At 45.0% G+C, this 15,350-nt stretch overlaps 1 protein-coding gene across 2 annotated transcripts in view; it reads left to right on the forward strand.

The window, feature by feature from the left end:
* Positions 1 to 15,350, forward strand: part of b4galnt4a (beta-1,4-N-acetyl-galactosaminyl transferase 4a) — a 659,811-nt gene that overhangs the window by 629,717 nt on the left and 14,744 nt on the right. For both annotated transcript variants that reach the window (XM_067993694.1, XM_067993695.1), the window contains exon 18: positions 13,343 to 13,496. In XM_067993694.1, the coding sequence (XP_067849795.1) occupies positions 13,343 to 13,496 (154 nt within the window). The remainder of the gene's footprint in view (positions 1 to 13,342; positions 13,497 to 15,350) is intronic.

The raw sequence follows: 15,350 nt of genomic DNA on the forward strand, positions 1-15,350 counted from the left end.
ATATTAATTCAACTCCTTGACACTCTTTGGGCTCAGTAACTCTACTACGAGTTTCCCAATGAGATCAACATTGCTCTTTAAGCAAAAAAATACTTGAAAAAGTCAACAGAAATAGACGAGGGGCAGGTAACTAAATATATACTTAACTAATCTGAATTTTTGCGAACCATTTGAGTTTTAATAATGGATCTTCAAATGGAAAAAGTGAACGATCTAAGCCTCCTAGTGAATTCATTCCAGGACTCCTTACCTCCTTCACTTGCCTCCCTCCTACAGTGTAAAGGTTTTTAAAGCCCAATTTGGCATCATTCTACTTTTGGCATTACCCTAAACTCCCTCCTCCTATTTTCAAACTTGGTGGTGTCCTGCACTATGGGTCTTTCACCTTGATATTAGTTTCTCAATTTTAAAAAAAAAGTGTCTGCAACTTCTGACCTGATATCAACGGTAACACAGGACTCTTTGTTTCTTTCTCTTCTACTGATCAGTGTATTTTTAGTTTTAAAAGGACGCTGTCATGACACATCTTTTATTGTATCACTTGAATGTCCTGTCATCATTGTGATGAAAATGATACACAGCTCTTCTCTCCTCTCCCCAACCCAAAACAAGATTTGCCAACTATTTTTTTCATGAAGATGGCCTCCCTTTAACATCACTCAGACTGATGGGTGTTTCCCTGAAGTCATTGTTCTCTGGTTAAAATCAGTAAATCCACTGTCAAGGTTTGGATTCTCAATTAGTCTTGTGAAATACTTGTCAGTGATCTGCAGCAGGTCATTCTCGATAGGAAACCTCTCTATAGTTCTCAGAACGAAAACAGGTGAGGTTAAGAATAGACAGCGTGAGTCTCAATTACCCCGGTTGTGGCTGTGCAGTGAAGGATCACGTTGCATTGACGATGAATTTTCAGGGAAGTTTTACAGCAATGATGGCTTTTAAAATGGGAACACCCCCCCAGGCCTCAACTTTTATGTTGAATGATATTGTAAAGAACTGCGCTGGAGGAACTTGGAGTAGGATTGCAGTCGGGCATGCTGTCATTTAGAAGTTTGACAAAAGATGCCCAGCATTTAATGTTTGATGCCTAGTTCTATTATTAGCTGAGGTTTCGGGTAATTCTTCATCTGAAACAGCAAAATGATCAATAATTCAGAAGTATGACAATCAGCGAGAAACCTGTAGAGTAATTGTAGATTTCTGGCAGGCGTCAGGATGTACATAGCATTCCCACATTTCCGATCCTGTCAGGAAGTTGGGATGTTTGAGTATTTCCTAAGGAACAGATTTTTTTTTGTTTCAGTTTCCAATTTTCTGCCTTCCTCTCCCAAAGTTGTGAAGCCCTTGTCTTGTGGTAATGTGAAAGTTCAAATCCTTAAGGTTCATTGTCTATGCTGAACCTTAAGGGATTCTTTAAATATCAGGTACCCTCTGGTAGCACAGCCAATTGACTATTCTTCATGTACGAGTCTTGACAGGGAGTGTTGGCAGTTATTCATTCAGTGGGTTTCGGAACTGTCCTTTCCTCGCCCGCCATCCATGCATCCTCGAGGACAAACGTAAAAATGATCACACTACCGTAACAAGTTCAGACAGCATAGACAATGAACCTTAAGGATTTGAACTTTCACATTACCACAAGACAAGGGCTTCACAAGTAACTGAGGCTTGGTCCATGGTTCTCCCCTTAGCATTCAGTTGGGTTAATTTTCACTTTCGGCAGTGGCGAAAAATCGGTGGTAACAGATCGGCTGCCCATTCGGCACTCCAACCAATTATCCTGTCCATTGACTTCAAAAGTAATTTTACTCCATTTTCCCCTAAAAACTCTCCTTTCCCAATTCCTTACACTGTCCCTACTAAAAACCCAACAAAACCTATCCAGGATCAGCTGCCAGAGTATCCAGAGAGGGCCTCTACCCGTCCGAAGAACAAGGAGGGCCTGTCAAGTATCGGATAATGTATCCATCTCAGCCGTGTGACAGTGCAGAGGTACTGAATGTATCACTGTAAATGTTTCATTGTATCTAGCACTGTAGAAGTACAGTGTGAATCTAACACTGTAGCTGTACAGTATCAACATAGTACTGTAGGTGCACACCCTGAATCTAATGCTGTAGATCTTCAGTATAAAATCTAATATTGTAGATATACTGTATGAATCGAGAAGTGTAGGTGCAGTGTGAAACTAGTACTGTAAATCCACAATTTGACTATGTATTGTAGATGCACAGTATGAATTTAGCAATGTTGGTCTACAGTGTAAACATAGTACTGTAAATTCACAGTATGGATCTACAACTGTTAAACCACTTTGCAAATCTAGTTTTGTAGTTGCATAGTGTAAATCCAGTACTGCATATGTACAGTGTCAATCTGTTACTGAAAATGCACAGTCTGAATCTAGCTTTGTAAGTTTAATGTATAGATTTAGTGGTGTAGATACATAGGGCTCCATTTTAGCACCCGCTATCGGGTGCGTTCCTGGCGGGGAGGCTCCGAAAATTGGGGAATCCTGGAGCGGGTCAGGAGCCCGGCTCCAACCCGCCCACTTCCAGGTTCCCCACAGACGCGCCGACGTGCGCACGCAGCCCCCGCATGTGGGACTCCCGCAGGCAATTAAAGCTGGCGGGGTGCCACTTAACAATATTTATCTAGCTATTTCAGGTCATTAACAGACCTGATTAAGGGAATATGTGAGGAGGGGTGGGATTTTAGAAACAACTGGGACTGTTTCCCATACTGGGGGAAACACTCCAAGTTGAAATGGACGTGTTGCAGCTATCAGCCTGTGGCAGCTGCAAAGGTCCATTTGACAGGTTGCGGGGGGGAGACACTCACTCATTGCAGGAGGCCACTGTCACTTGGGACAAAGTTTGGCCTCTACCACCCTCCTCCTGACAATCAAATGCACCAACTTGCACACTTACCCCAGTGTCCAGACACATGTACCTACCTTGCAGACCCACTCAGATGTACATCTTCCAGATGGGGGCCGCCGTAGCTGCAGTCATGACCCCCTCGGAGGGCGAACAGCATCACCAGCCTCACCAGCCTCGCCGGCCAAGCCGTCCACCTCTGACACGTGGAGCTCCACAACACAGTGCTGTGACACATCTACCTGCACAGCAGGAGGGAGGGCAACCGCAGAGAGAGATGTGTCGAAGGGGGCACTACCCTCGCCACAGGGTCCACAGACCGAGGCTCAGCCTCCTGGACCTCTCTGAGCAGTAGTGCACACGGAGGCTCAGAGTCACTCGACATGTAGTCGTGGACATCTGCAGCCTCCTTCATGCCGAGCTGCTCCTGGCTGGCCCGAGCACCATCTTCTTACCTGTCGCTGTCAAAGTCACCACTGCCCTCAACAACTTCTCCTCCGCATCCTTCCAGGATGCCACCGGGGACATCGCCGACGTCTCTCAGTTGTCTGCACAAACGAGCCCTGCAAATACACTTACACCCACTCTGCAGTGACACAATGGGTGGCATCAGTTGTGGGTCTTCATTGTGATCCTCAGGAAAAGGCATTATTGCACAAACCAGACAAGATTCGCAAAGACGTGGCAGTAGTGGTGACAATATAATATGTGATGTGAGTTGGTCAGAAATCAATAGAAGTAAAAACCATGACAAACCCTCAAACACCCTTGTGCATCCGCTTCATGCTCACGACACGTTTGCCTTACGCTGCCTGCTGAACATATGTGATGCATGCCCTGTGGCTGCAGCACAGGTAGTGGCAGGTTGAGTGAGGCTGACCGTGAAAGAGATGCAGGAGAGGATGAGTATGAGATAGAGCCATGGGATTGTATGAGGATTGGGTTGAGTGATAGTGGCGGGATGAGTACTGGGGAGGTGAGTAAGTGCAGGTAAGATGAGGATGAGGTTTGAGTGGGTGTGATGGGTGATGTGACAGAATAGTGTTGGCAGTGCAGAAGGAGATGTGGGGTGGGGGCAGTGATGTGGCAGACGGAGTGTAGGGGAATGAGTAAGTGTACTCACTTTGGCTGACCTACTGAGGTCATTGGACCGCCTCCTGCACTGTATGCAGGTGGGCGATATGTTGGTGGTGCAGGTGACCTCCTCTGCCACCTCGAGCCAGGCCTTCCTGTTGGCAGAGGCAGGCCGCTTCCTCCCGCCCGCCTCACCCCATCTAATGATACTTGGGGTGAGGCATCATTAAACTGGGAGCAGCCTTCCCCCTGGGCTGCTCCATGCTGTATTTTTTCCTATTTGTTGCAGCATCAGTCAGTGGAGGACTGCCCCTTTAAATAGAGCTCCTCTAGCTGACAGACCTTACTGCGCATGCGCAGCCCGCCCGACGCGCAGCTCAGCAGTGGGGAACCCGGAAGACCAGGTAAGTGGATCCAATTAGGCTGCAATCGCGCTGGTGGCAGACTGATTTCACCAGGCGCGTTACCCATGCGCCCAATAGCCCCCCCCCCCGCCGTGAACCCGCGGCCCTCCTAATATCGAGCCCATTGTATGAGTGTGGAACTGCAGATACAGTGTAAATCTAATACAATCGATTCAGTGTATAAACCTCGCACTTTAGATACACAATGTGAATCTAATACTGTCGATACAGTATAACTCTACATAGAATTACATGGAATGTACAGCACAGAAGCAGGCCATTCAGCCCAACAGGTCCATGCTGGTGTTTATGATCCACACGAGCCTCCTCCCTCCCCACTTCATCTAACCCTATCAGCATTTCCTTCTATTCCTTTCTCCTTCACATGTTCATCATGTTAAATGCATCTATGATAGTCGCCTCAACTACTCCTTGAGGTAGCAAGTGCCACATTCTAACCACTCTCTGGGTAAAGACGTTTCTCCTGAATTCCCAATTGTAACTCTAATGTTACACATACCCAGTGTGAATCTAGCACTATAGATTCACAGTGTAAATCCATCTCTGTTACTATTGATGCACAGTATGATGCTGTACAAGTATTACAGCAGATGTGCAGTATGATTCTAGCATGACAGGTCTACGGTTTGAATCTAGTACTGCAAATGCACAGTATGAACCTAGTGCATCAGAAAGTCATGGGTTCAAGCCCAACTCCAGGACTTGAGCACATCATCTAGACTGAGAGTTCAGACATTAAACCGAGGATCCATTTACCTGCTCAGGTGGATGTAAAATATCCAGTGACACTATTCAAAAAAGAGTTCTCCTGGTGTTCTGGCCACATTTATCCCTGAATCTAGTGCTGTGTATATGCTGTGTAAATCTAGGATTGTAGATGCACTGTATGAATTTAGTACTGTGTATGCACTGTGTGAATCTAGTACTGTAGGTGCACTGTGTGAATTTAGTACTGTAGTTGCACTGTGTGAATCTAGGACTGTAGGTGCACTGTGTGAATTTAGTACTGTAGGTGCACTGTGTGAATCTTGGACTATAGGTGCACTGTGTGAATCTAGTACTGTAGATGCACTGTGTGAATTTAGTACTGTAGGTGCACTGTGTGAATCTTGGACTATAGGTGCACTGTGTGAATCTAGAACTGTAGTTGCACTGTATGAATCTAGATCTGTAGATACAATGTGTGAATCTAGTACTGTAGATGCACTGTGTGACTCTAAGACTGTAGATACAGTGAGTGAAACTAGGACTGTAGATGTACTGTATGAATCTAGTTCTGTAGATACACTGTGTAAATGTAGTACTGTAGCTGCACTGTGTGAATCTAGTACTGTAGATGCACTGTACGAATTTAGTACTGTGTATGCATTGTGTGAATCAAGGACTGTAGATGCACTGTATGAATCTAGGACTGGATGCAGTGTATGAATCTAGGACTGTAGATGCACTGTGTGAATCTAAGACTGTAGATGCACTGTGTGAAACTAGTACTGTAGATGTACTGTATGAATCTAGTACTATGTATGCACTGCACGAATTTAGTACTGTGTATACACTGTGTGAATCCAGGACTGTAGATGCACTGTATGAATCTAGGACTAGATGCATTGTGTGAATCCAGGACTGTAGATACATTGTGTGAATCTAAAACTGTAGGTGCACTGTGTGAATCCAGGACTGTAGATACATTGTGTGAATCTAAGACTGTATTCGCACTGTGTGAATCCAGGACTGTAGATACATTGTGTGAATCTAAGACTGTAGATGCACTGTGTGAATCTAGTTCTGCAGGTGGACTGTTTGAATCTAGGACTGTAGATAGACTGTGTGAATCTGGGACTGTAGATACATTGTGTGAATCTAGGACTGTAGATGTACTGTGTGAATACACGACTGTAGATACATTGTGGGAATCTAGGACTGTAAATACATTGTGTGAATCTAAGACTGTAGACGTACTGTATGATTCTAGGACTGTAGATGCACTGTGTGAATCTAGTACTGCAGGTGCACTGTGTGAATCTAAGACTGTAGATGTACTGTATAAATTTCGGACTGCAGGTGCACTGTATGAATCTAAGACTGTAGATGTACTGTATGAATCTAGGACTGCAGATGTGCTGTATGAATCTAGGACTGTAGTTGCACTGTATGAATCTAAGACTGTAGATGTACTGTGTGAATCTAGGACTGCAGATGTGCTGTATGAATCTAGGACTGTAGTTGCACTGTATGAATCTAAGACTGTAGATGTACTGTATGAATCTAGTACTGTAGGTGCACTGTGTGAATCTAGGACTGTAGATGCACTGTGTGAATCTAGTACTGCAGGTGCACTGTGTGAATCTAAGACTGTAGATGTACTGTATGAATCTAGGATTGTAGATGCACTGTGTGAATCTAGTACTGCAGGTGCACTGTGTGAATCTAAGACTGTAGATGCACTGTATGAATTTAGGACTGTAGATGTACTGTATGAATCTAGGACTGTAGGTGCACTGTGCGAATCTAGGACTGTAGATGCACTGTGTGAATCTAGGACTGTAGATGCACTGTATGAATCTAGGGCTGTAGATGCACTGTGCGAATCTAGGACTGTAGATACACTGTGTGAATCTAGGACTGTAGATGTACTGTATGAATCTAGGGCTGCAGATGCACTGTGTGAATCTAGGACTGTAGATGTACTGTATGAATCTAGGGCTGTAGATGCACTGTGTGAATCTAGGACTGTAGATGTACTGTATGAATCTAGGGCTGTAGATGCACTGTGCGAATCTAGGACTGTAGATACACTGTGTGAATCTAGGACTGTAGATGTACTGTATGAATCTAGGGCTGTAGATACACTGTGCGAATCTAGGACTGTTGGTGCACTGTGTGAATCTAGGACTGTAGGTGCACTGTATGAATCTAGGGCTGTAGATGCACTGCGTGAATCTAGGACTGTTGGTGCACTGTGTGAATTTAGGACTGTAGATGCACTGTGTGAATCTAGGACTGTAGGTGCACTGTGTGAATTTAGGACTGTAGATGCACTGTGTGAATCTAGGACTGTTGGTGCACTGTGTGAATTTAGGACTGTAGATGCACTGTGTGAATCTAGGACTGTAGGTGCACTGTGTGAATTTAGGACTGTAGATGCACTGTGTGAATCTAGGACTGTAGGTGCACTGTGTGAATTTAGGACTGTAGATGCACTGTGTGAATCTAGGACTTTAGCTGCACTGTATGAATCTAGGACTAGATACACTGTAGGAATCTAGGACTGTAGGTGCATTGTATGAATCTAGGACTGTAGATACACTGTAGGAATCTAGGACAGTGGATACACTGTGCAAATCTAGGACTGTAGGTGCACTGTATGAATCTAGGACTGTAGGTGCACTGCGAATCTAGGACTGTAGATACACTGTGCGAATCTAGGACTGGATGCACTGTGTGAATCTAGGACTGGATGCACTATATGAATCTATGACTGTAGATGCACTGCGCAAATCTTGGACTGTAGATACACTGTGCGAATCTAGGACTGGATGCACTGTTTGAATCTAGGACTGTAGATGCACTGCGCTTATCGAGGACTGTAGATGCACTGTGTGAATCTAGGACTGTAGATACACTGTACGAATCTAGGACTGGATACACTGTGTGAATCTAGGACTGTAGATGCACTGCGCTTATCTAGGACTGTAGGTGCACTGTGTGAATCTAGGACTGTAGGTGCACTGCATGAATCTAGGACTGTAGGTGCACTGTGCGAATCTGTGTATGCACTGTGTGAATTTAGGACAGTAGATCAACTGTACACTCCTAGATTCACACAGAGGCAGCAGGATGTCCATGCCACCCAGTTATTGCATTCAAATAACCCATGCAGAGTCCGAGTTGCAAAAGTGATAGTGATTCACCCTGGTAAACCAGGCAGCAGTAACCTGACCCATGGATTGGTGCACTGCAGACTGGCTGATCTAGTAGATGCTACCTGAAGCAGTCAAATACGATTGAGCAGATGCAACTAGTGGAATCCTTCATACCAGTCACTGAGTGTCTTCTGGGGTGGAGGTGGCTCTTTATCTCCTTCTGCCGGGTCCCGAGATAGTCCTGCAACTTCTGGCTCCGTGCCTGACGTGTGATAGCTGCCCGGACTGCCCCTCATCTCTGGCTCTGTATGGGTCGCTGAACAGGACAGCTGGGTGTCGGCCAACGACAGCACCCTTATCCCTGACCACTCCTACCATGGTCCTGGGTGGGACTAATTAGATATCTTTTTCAAAGAGCCAGCATGGCGACGATGGGGCGATTGGCCTCCTTTTGTGCTGTAGAGTTCGATGTTTCTGTGTCATAATTTGTTGAATATTGCAGTAAATGTGCAGTATATCATACTGTACATCTCATGCTTTCTGTTATGATTAAATATTGCACTGGCATTCATTTCCGTACATTTATAATGAATGATATCAGGAGGGGGGAAATAATGAAACAACATGACATGACAAATATTTCCGCTTAGATTTGTTTCCGTTCCAACAGCTGGATGTAAATTCAGCGTTCTGTGTAGTTATTGGCAACAGGGGGAGTCAGGTTACAGACATAATGGGAAAACTCTTCAGGATGCACTTCAGATCAATCATCACATTCAGAATATCTTCACTTTCATTTCTTGGTACAAGAAAAATCTTATTTTTGATCTGCTTAGCGATAAAAGCTGCTGTTGGACTAGATGGCAATTCTAAACCCAGTGACAGAAAGCACTCTTGTTTTTAATCTGATTGAGATACCAGCTACTGCGGCTCTGCAAGAGAGTGCTTTTATTGCAAGTGTTAATCTTTATATACATATAAAGAAAACTTATCCCCATGCGCTCATTGGTGTGTCTGTTAAGTGTGTTCACTTTCTGGCATCTGATTTTTCCCTGCCAACTAAACAGCCGGTAGTGTCTTAACGGTCGTGTGAAGGCTAAGGACTGCTCTTGGTCGGACCCTGAAGCTGACGCTGCTCCTCCCCATTCACCTAGCCTGACTCTGTGGCCCTATTTCGGTTCCATTCTGCAGCCACTCCCAATCTGCCTCCAGTCCAACTCTGTGACCACCACCTCCCCACTGCGAGTCTGACTGTAGCCATTGTTTCCGCTATCAAACCAACCCTATAGCTCTGCTCTACCTGACTCTGCAGTCAGCCTCCCCACTCCTGGACTGACTCTGCAGTCAGTCTCCCCACTCCTGGACTGACTCTGCAGTCAGCCTCCCCACTCCTGGACTGACTCCTCTGTCAGTCTCCCCACTCCTGGACTGACTCTGCAGTCAGCCTCCCCACTCCTGGACTGACTCTGCAGTCAGTCTCTCCACTCCTGGACTGACTCTGCAGTCAGCCTCCCCACTCCTCGACTGACTCCACTGTCAGTCTCCCCACTCCTGGACTGACTCCACTGTCAGTCTCCCCACTCCTGGACTGACTCTGCAGTCAGACTCCCCACTCCTGGACTGACTCTGCAGTCAGCCTCCCCACTCCTGGACTGACTCCACTGTCAGTCTCCCCACTCCTGGACTGACTCCACTGTCAGTCTCCCCACTCCTGGACTGACTCTGCAGTCAAACTCCCCACTCCTGGACTGACTCTGCAGTCAGACTCCCCACTCCTGGACTGACTCCACTGTCAGCCTCCCCACTCCTGGACTGACTCTGCAGTCAGACTCCCCACTCCTGGACTGACTCCACTGTCAGTCTCTCCACTCCTGGACTGACTCCACTGTCAGTCTCCCCACTCCTGGACTGACTCCACTGTCAGTCTCCCCACTCCTGGACTGACTCCACTGTCAGTCTCCCCACTCCTGGAATAATTCTGCAGTGTTCACATCGGATAACAATACAGTTATGTGCCTTCTGCTGTTCCTTATGTTTGTTTTAATAATTTCAGCTTTATCAATACATAAAAACCATGGATCGCATTTAACAGCACTGTGGGAGAACCGTCACCACACGGACTGCAGCGGTTCAAGAAGGCGGCTCACCACCACCTTCTCAAGGGCAATTAGGGATGGGCAATAAATGCCGGCCTCGCCAGCGACGCCCACATCCCATGAACGAATAAAAAAAAATCTGTAATTTTTCTATCGTATTAAATCAAAAAGACTGATAATAAATTCTAAGACATCTTTCAGCATTATACTAAAATTAATTATTTTCTTACTTTTTTTTCTCATTTCAACTTGAAGAAAAATCAATAAACTGTTCTTATTGTTCACTAGTTTTTGTTTTGTTATGAATTATTACCATGACATAGGGTGGGTGTCTCTGTCTCGCGATGGTGAGTGCACACTGTCCTACATTGTGAACTACTCCATTACTTTTTCTGTCACCAACATCACTGGAAACTAATTCGCTATTTTCTCTATATCTTTTATACTGCTAAAAAAAAGTGTCCATTTATTCGTGTGTCCACTTCTGTCTTCTCATTCACAAACAGTATAGCACTTAAAGTGCTCCAGAAGACCCTTTGTAAAAAATTCATGTTCATGAACAGTGCCGCAGGAAATGAATTAGAAAGGCTTAAAGGCATAAATGACGCCTCGCTCGATCTGTGTCCATATTTCTTTGTTTCTCTCTCTCTCTCAGAGAATGACAAGTCGCTGCGATATGATGGGAAGCTGCCAGCTTTGGGTTGCTTTGATAAATTCCTTTAACAATTCCATCTTCTGGAAACTATCCCTATCGATAATACTGCAGCCTCTGTGCTTTGCTGTAGGCATTATCATTTCATTCTGCTATCGAAATCATTTATTTTCCATAGCAGTGTTTGTTTGGTCCGGAAAGGAGACGGTCTTATAGAGCTACATAAGATCAAGAGAGTAAATCCGGGATGCTTTTTCAGATTAAACCATGTCAGGAAGTTCAAGCTGGCAAGAGGCAAAGACTTCTTCACACAAAGAGTGATATGTGGATTGGACTGTCAGGAAAGTTGGTGGAGACAAAAAACAGTTAAGAAACAGTTGCATGTTGTGATGGAAGCACTGTCGGTTAGTTCTGGATGGATGAGTTAGAATTGGTCGATTGGCCTTTCCCATCCAATGCAGTACAATAGAACTGTTTTAATACCTTTAAAAGCCAACAATGTAGCTCCCCACATCGCCCCGCCTCCCCCCTTACTGGCCTAGTGGATAAAGCAACCCTGCTCACCAGTGTAGTAATAAGATCATAAGGTACCAGATTCAATTCCTGACCTGTGCTAAGTTAGCAGTGGGTGCTACTATTGGCTTTACAACTCTGCGCTAGGGAGGGGAGACAATCAGTTCGGGTTCCTACTCCTGATCACTGCGCTAGTGACCCGGATGGAAAGTACACGTGTGAATGTAGGTGAGAAAAGAATCAGGCTTGCAATGAAGCCCTCTATGGTTGAATAGTCTGTTTTGAGGTATACATATAAATAATGGGCAAGATACCACAGGAAATCACCCTATGCAGCCACCTCCATCACCTTCAGGGATGAGACAGGGCTAAAAAATTAATGAAAAAAATAATAATTATAGGTCCTCCAAAGAGGAGGAGTTGGTAACAGCTGAGGGTTTTAGAATCGTTGGGGAGGCATAATCATTTCATTCTGCAATGGAAAACATTTATTTTCCATAGCAGTTTTCAACTCCACCCTAACTTACTACACTTGTCTCGCTGTCTCGCTCTCTGTCTTTCAAGAAGGAGTTGCATTTATATTATGTCTTTACAGCCAATGAAGTACTTTTGAAGTGTATTCACTGTTGTAATGTAGAAAACGCGGCAGCCCATTTGCACATAGCAAGGTCCCACAAACAGCAATGAGGTAATGACTAGATCGTCTGTTTTAGGTGTCGATTGAGAGATAAATGTTGGCCAGGACACCGGGAGAACTCCTGTGCGCTTCTTTGAATGGTGCTGTAGGATCTTTTACGTCCACTAGTGAGGGCAGTTGTCTCATCTGAAAGACGGCACCTCTGACAGTGCAGCACTCCCTCAGCACTGCACTGGAGTATCAGCCTGGATTTTGTGCTTAGGTCTCTGGAATGGGGCTTAAATCTACAACCTTCTGACTCAGAGGCAAGAGTGCTACCACTGAACTAAGGCTGACACCTTTATACCACTTACTTCTGCTGAAGCTGTCATTTTGTCAGCTGCGTTATGGAGGAATAGCTGGTTGGAACCAATGGAGAGTCATGACCTTATGTTCTTGGTCTGTTGGAAGGAGCAGACTCAATGGGCCCAATGACTTTTTCGTTCTCCAAACTTCCTTTTTAACCTTGATCATGTGACAGTCGAGAATAATTCCTTTCCCCACCAGCACTAAAACAGCTTTGAAGTTTAACCTTTATAAATCAATGGTTAGACCTCAGCTAGAGTATTGTGTCCAATTCTGGGCACCACACTTTAGAAAGGATGTCAAGGCCTTGGAGAGGGTGCAGGGGAGAATTACCAGAATGGTACCAGGGATGAGGGACTTCAGTTATGGAGAGAGACTGGAGAAGCTGGGATTGTTCTCCTTGGAGCAAAGAAGGTTAAGGGGAGATTGAATAGAAGTGTTTAAAATTACACGGGATTTTGATAGGTTAGATAGGGTGAAACTGTTGCCACTAGGAGGAGGGTTGGTAACCAGAGGACACAGATTTAAGGTAATTGTCAAAAAAGCCAGGGGGGAAGATGAGGAGAATTTTTTTATTCAGTGAGTTGTTCTGATCTGGAATGCACTGCCTGAAAGGGTGGTGGAAGCAGATTCAATAGTAACTTTCAAAAGGGAATTGGATAAATACTTAAAAAGGAAAAATTTGCAGGGCTATGGGAAACAGGGGGAGGAGAGTGGGATTAAATGCTACCTCTTTCAGAGAGCCAGCACAAGGCACAATGGGCTGGATGGCCTCCTTCTGTGCTGTAAGATTTGATAATTCTGAGTGTCTCTGTAATTATGCAATAGTGTGATGTTGTTTCTGTCTACCTCTTTCAGGACAGTCACACGATTCTGTTCCTGTGTGACCTGCACATCCACTTCCCCATCAGCATCATAGACAATATCAGAAAGCACTGTATAGAAGGAAAATTGGCATATGCCCCAATAGTGATGCGACTGGGCTGCGGCAGCTCTCCCAGTGAGCCTGATGGTAAGTGATCTTCTGGCAGGCAACCCTGCTTCCTTCTGAAGGCAGCGCCACAGTCTGTGGTTATCATCACGTGGCTGAAGGTCAAAGTACACTTTAATTTGCCCACGCGCGCACTATTTGGGTATATTCTCTTTCGGAATACTAGGTAGGGTAACAGAAATTAAAATGCTGGAATTATTTAAGAAGCAATTAGATATTGTGATGGAGGGGTCGGTAGATTCTTTCTGGATGGGTGAGCTGAATGGCTTTGTTCATCCGTGCCTATCTTATGATTTACATTTTAATGATACTGAAAGTACGGCCTGCGTGATGCATAAGTGTAAGAACTCCCCCTGTTCGCTTAGTGGGTAAATGCACTGCCTGGGCAGACCAGGAAGGTCCAATTCCTGGTTGTGCTGAGTTAGTTATTGTTAGAATAGCACAGCGCTGGGGACACAACAATTCTTAAAAAAATTAATTCTCGGGATGTGACCGTCACTGGCAAACCCGGCTTTTATTGCCCATCCCTATTTGCCCTTGAGAAGATGGTGGTGAACCTTCTTCTTGAAACGCTGCAGTCCGTGTGGTGAAGGTTCTCCCACAGTGCTGTTAGGTAGGGAGTTCAGAATTTTGACCTAGCGATGATTAAGAAATAGTAATATATGTCCAAGACTTGGAGGTGATGGTTTTCTCATGCACCTTCTGTCCTTGTCCTTCTAGGCTGTCCGCAGCTCCTCAGACCCTGACCCAGGGAGCTTAAAAATCATGGAATCATAGAGTGGTTACAACACAGAAGGAAGCCATTCAGCCCATTGTGCCCATGCACGCTCTTTGTAAGAGCAGTCCAGTTAGTCCCATTCCCCTGCTCTTTCCCCGTAGCCCTGCAAATTTTTTCCCTTCAAGTATTTATCCAATTCCTTTCAAAAGCCACGATTGAATCTGCTTCCAACACCCTTGTAGGCAGCGCATTCCAGATCTTAACTACTCGCGGCGTAAAAAAGTTTTTCCTCATGTCGCCTTTGGTTCTTTTGCCAATCACGTTAAATCTGTGCCATCTGATTCTCAACCCTACTGCCAATGGGAACAGTTTCGGTATATATACTTTATCTGAACCCTTCATGATTTTGAACACTTCTATCAAATTGCCTCTCAACCTTCTCTGCTCTAAGGAGAACAACCCCAGTCCCTCCAGTCCATCCATGTAACTGAAGTCCCTCATTCCTGGAACTATTCTAGTAAATCTTTTCTGCACCCTCTCTAAGGCCTTCACGTTCTTCCTAAAGTGCGGTGCCCAGAATTGGACACAATACTCCAGCTGTGGCCGAACCAGCGTTTTATAAAGGTTCAACATAACTTCCTTGCTTTTGTGCTCTATGCCTCTATTTATAAAGTCCAGGATCCCGTATGCTTTCTTAACAGCTTTCTCAACCTGTCCTGCCACCTTCACAGATTTGTGCACATATACCCCCAGGTCTCTCTCTTCCTGCACCCCCTTTAGAATTGTACCATTTAGTTTATATTGCCTCTTCTCATTCTTCCTGCCAAAATGTATCTCTTGGCACATCTCAACGTTAAATTTCATCTGCCATTTCACCAGCCTGTCTATGTCCTCTTGAAGTCTATTACTATCCTCCTCATTGTTTACTACACTTCCAAGTTTTGTGTCATCTGCAAATTTTGAAATTGTGCCCTGTATACCCAAGTCCAAGTCATTAATAACAAGAAAAGCAGTGGTCCTAGTACCGACCCCTGGGGAACACCACTGTATACCTCCCTCCAGTCTGAAAAACAGCCGTTCACCACTACTCTCTGTTTCCTGTCACTTAGCCAATTTCGTGTCCATGCTGCCACTGCCCCTTTAATTCCATGGGCTTC

The sequence above is a fragment of the Heptranchias perlo genome, chromosome 12, assembly GCF_035084215.1.
Source record: "Heptranchias perlo isolate sHepPer1 chromosome 12, sHepPer1.hap1, whole genome shotgun sequence".
NCBI classification, from domain to species: Eukaryota; Metazoa; Chordata; class Chondrichthyes; order Hexanchiformes; family Hexanchidae; genus Heptranchias; species Heptranchias perlo.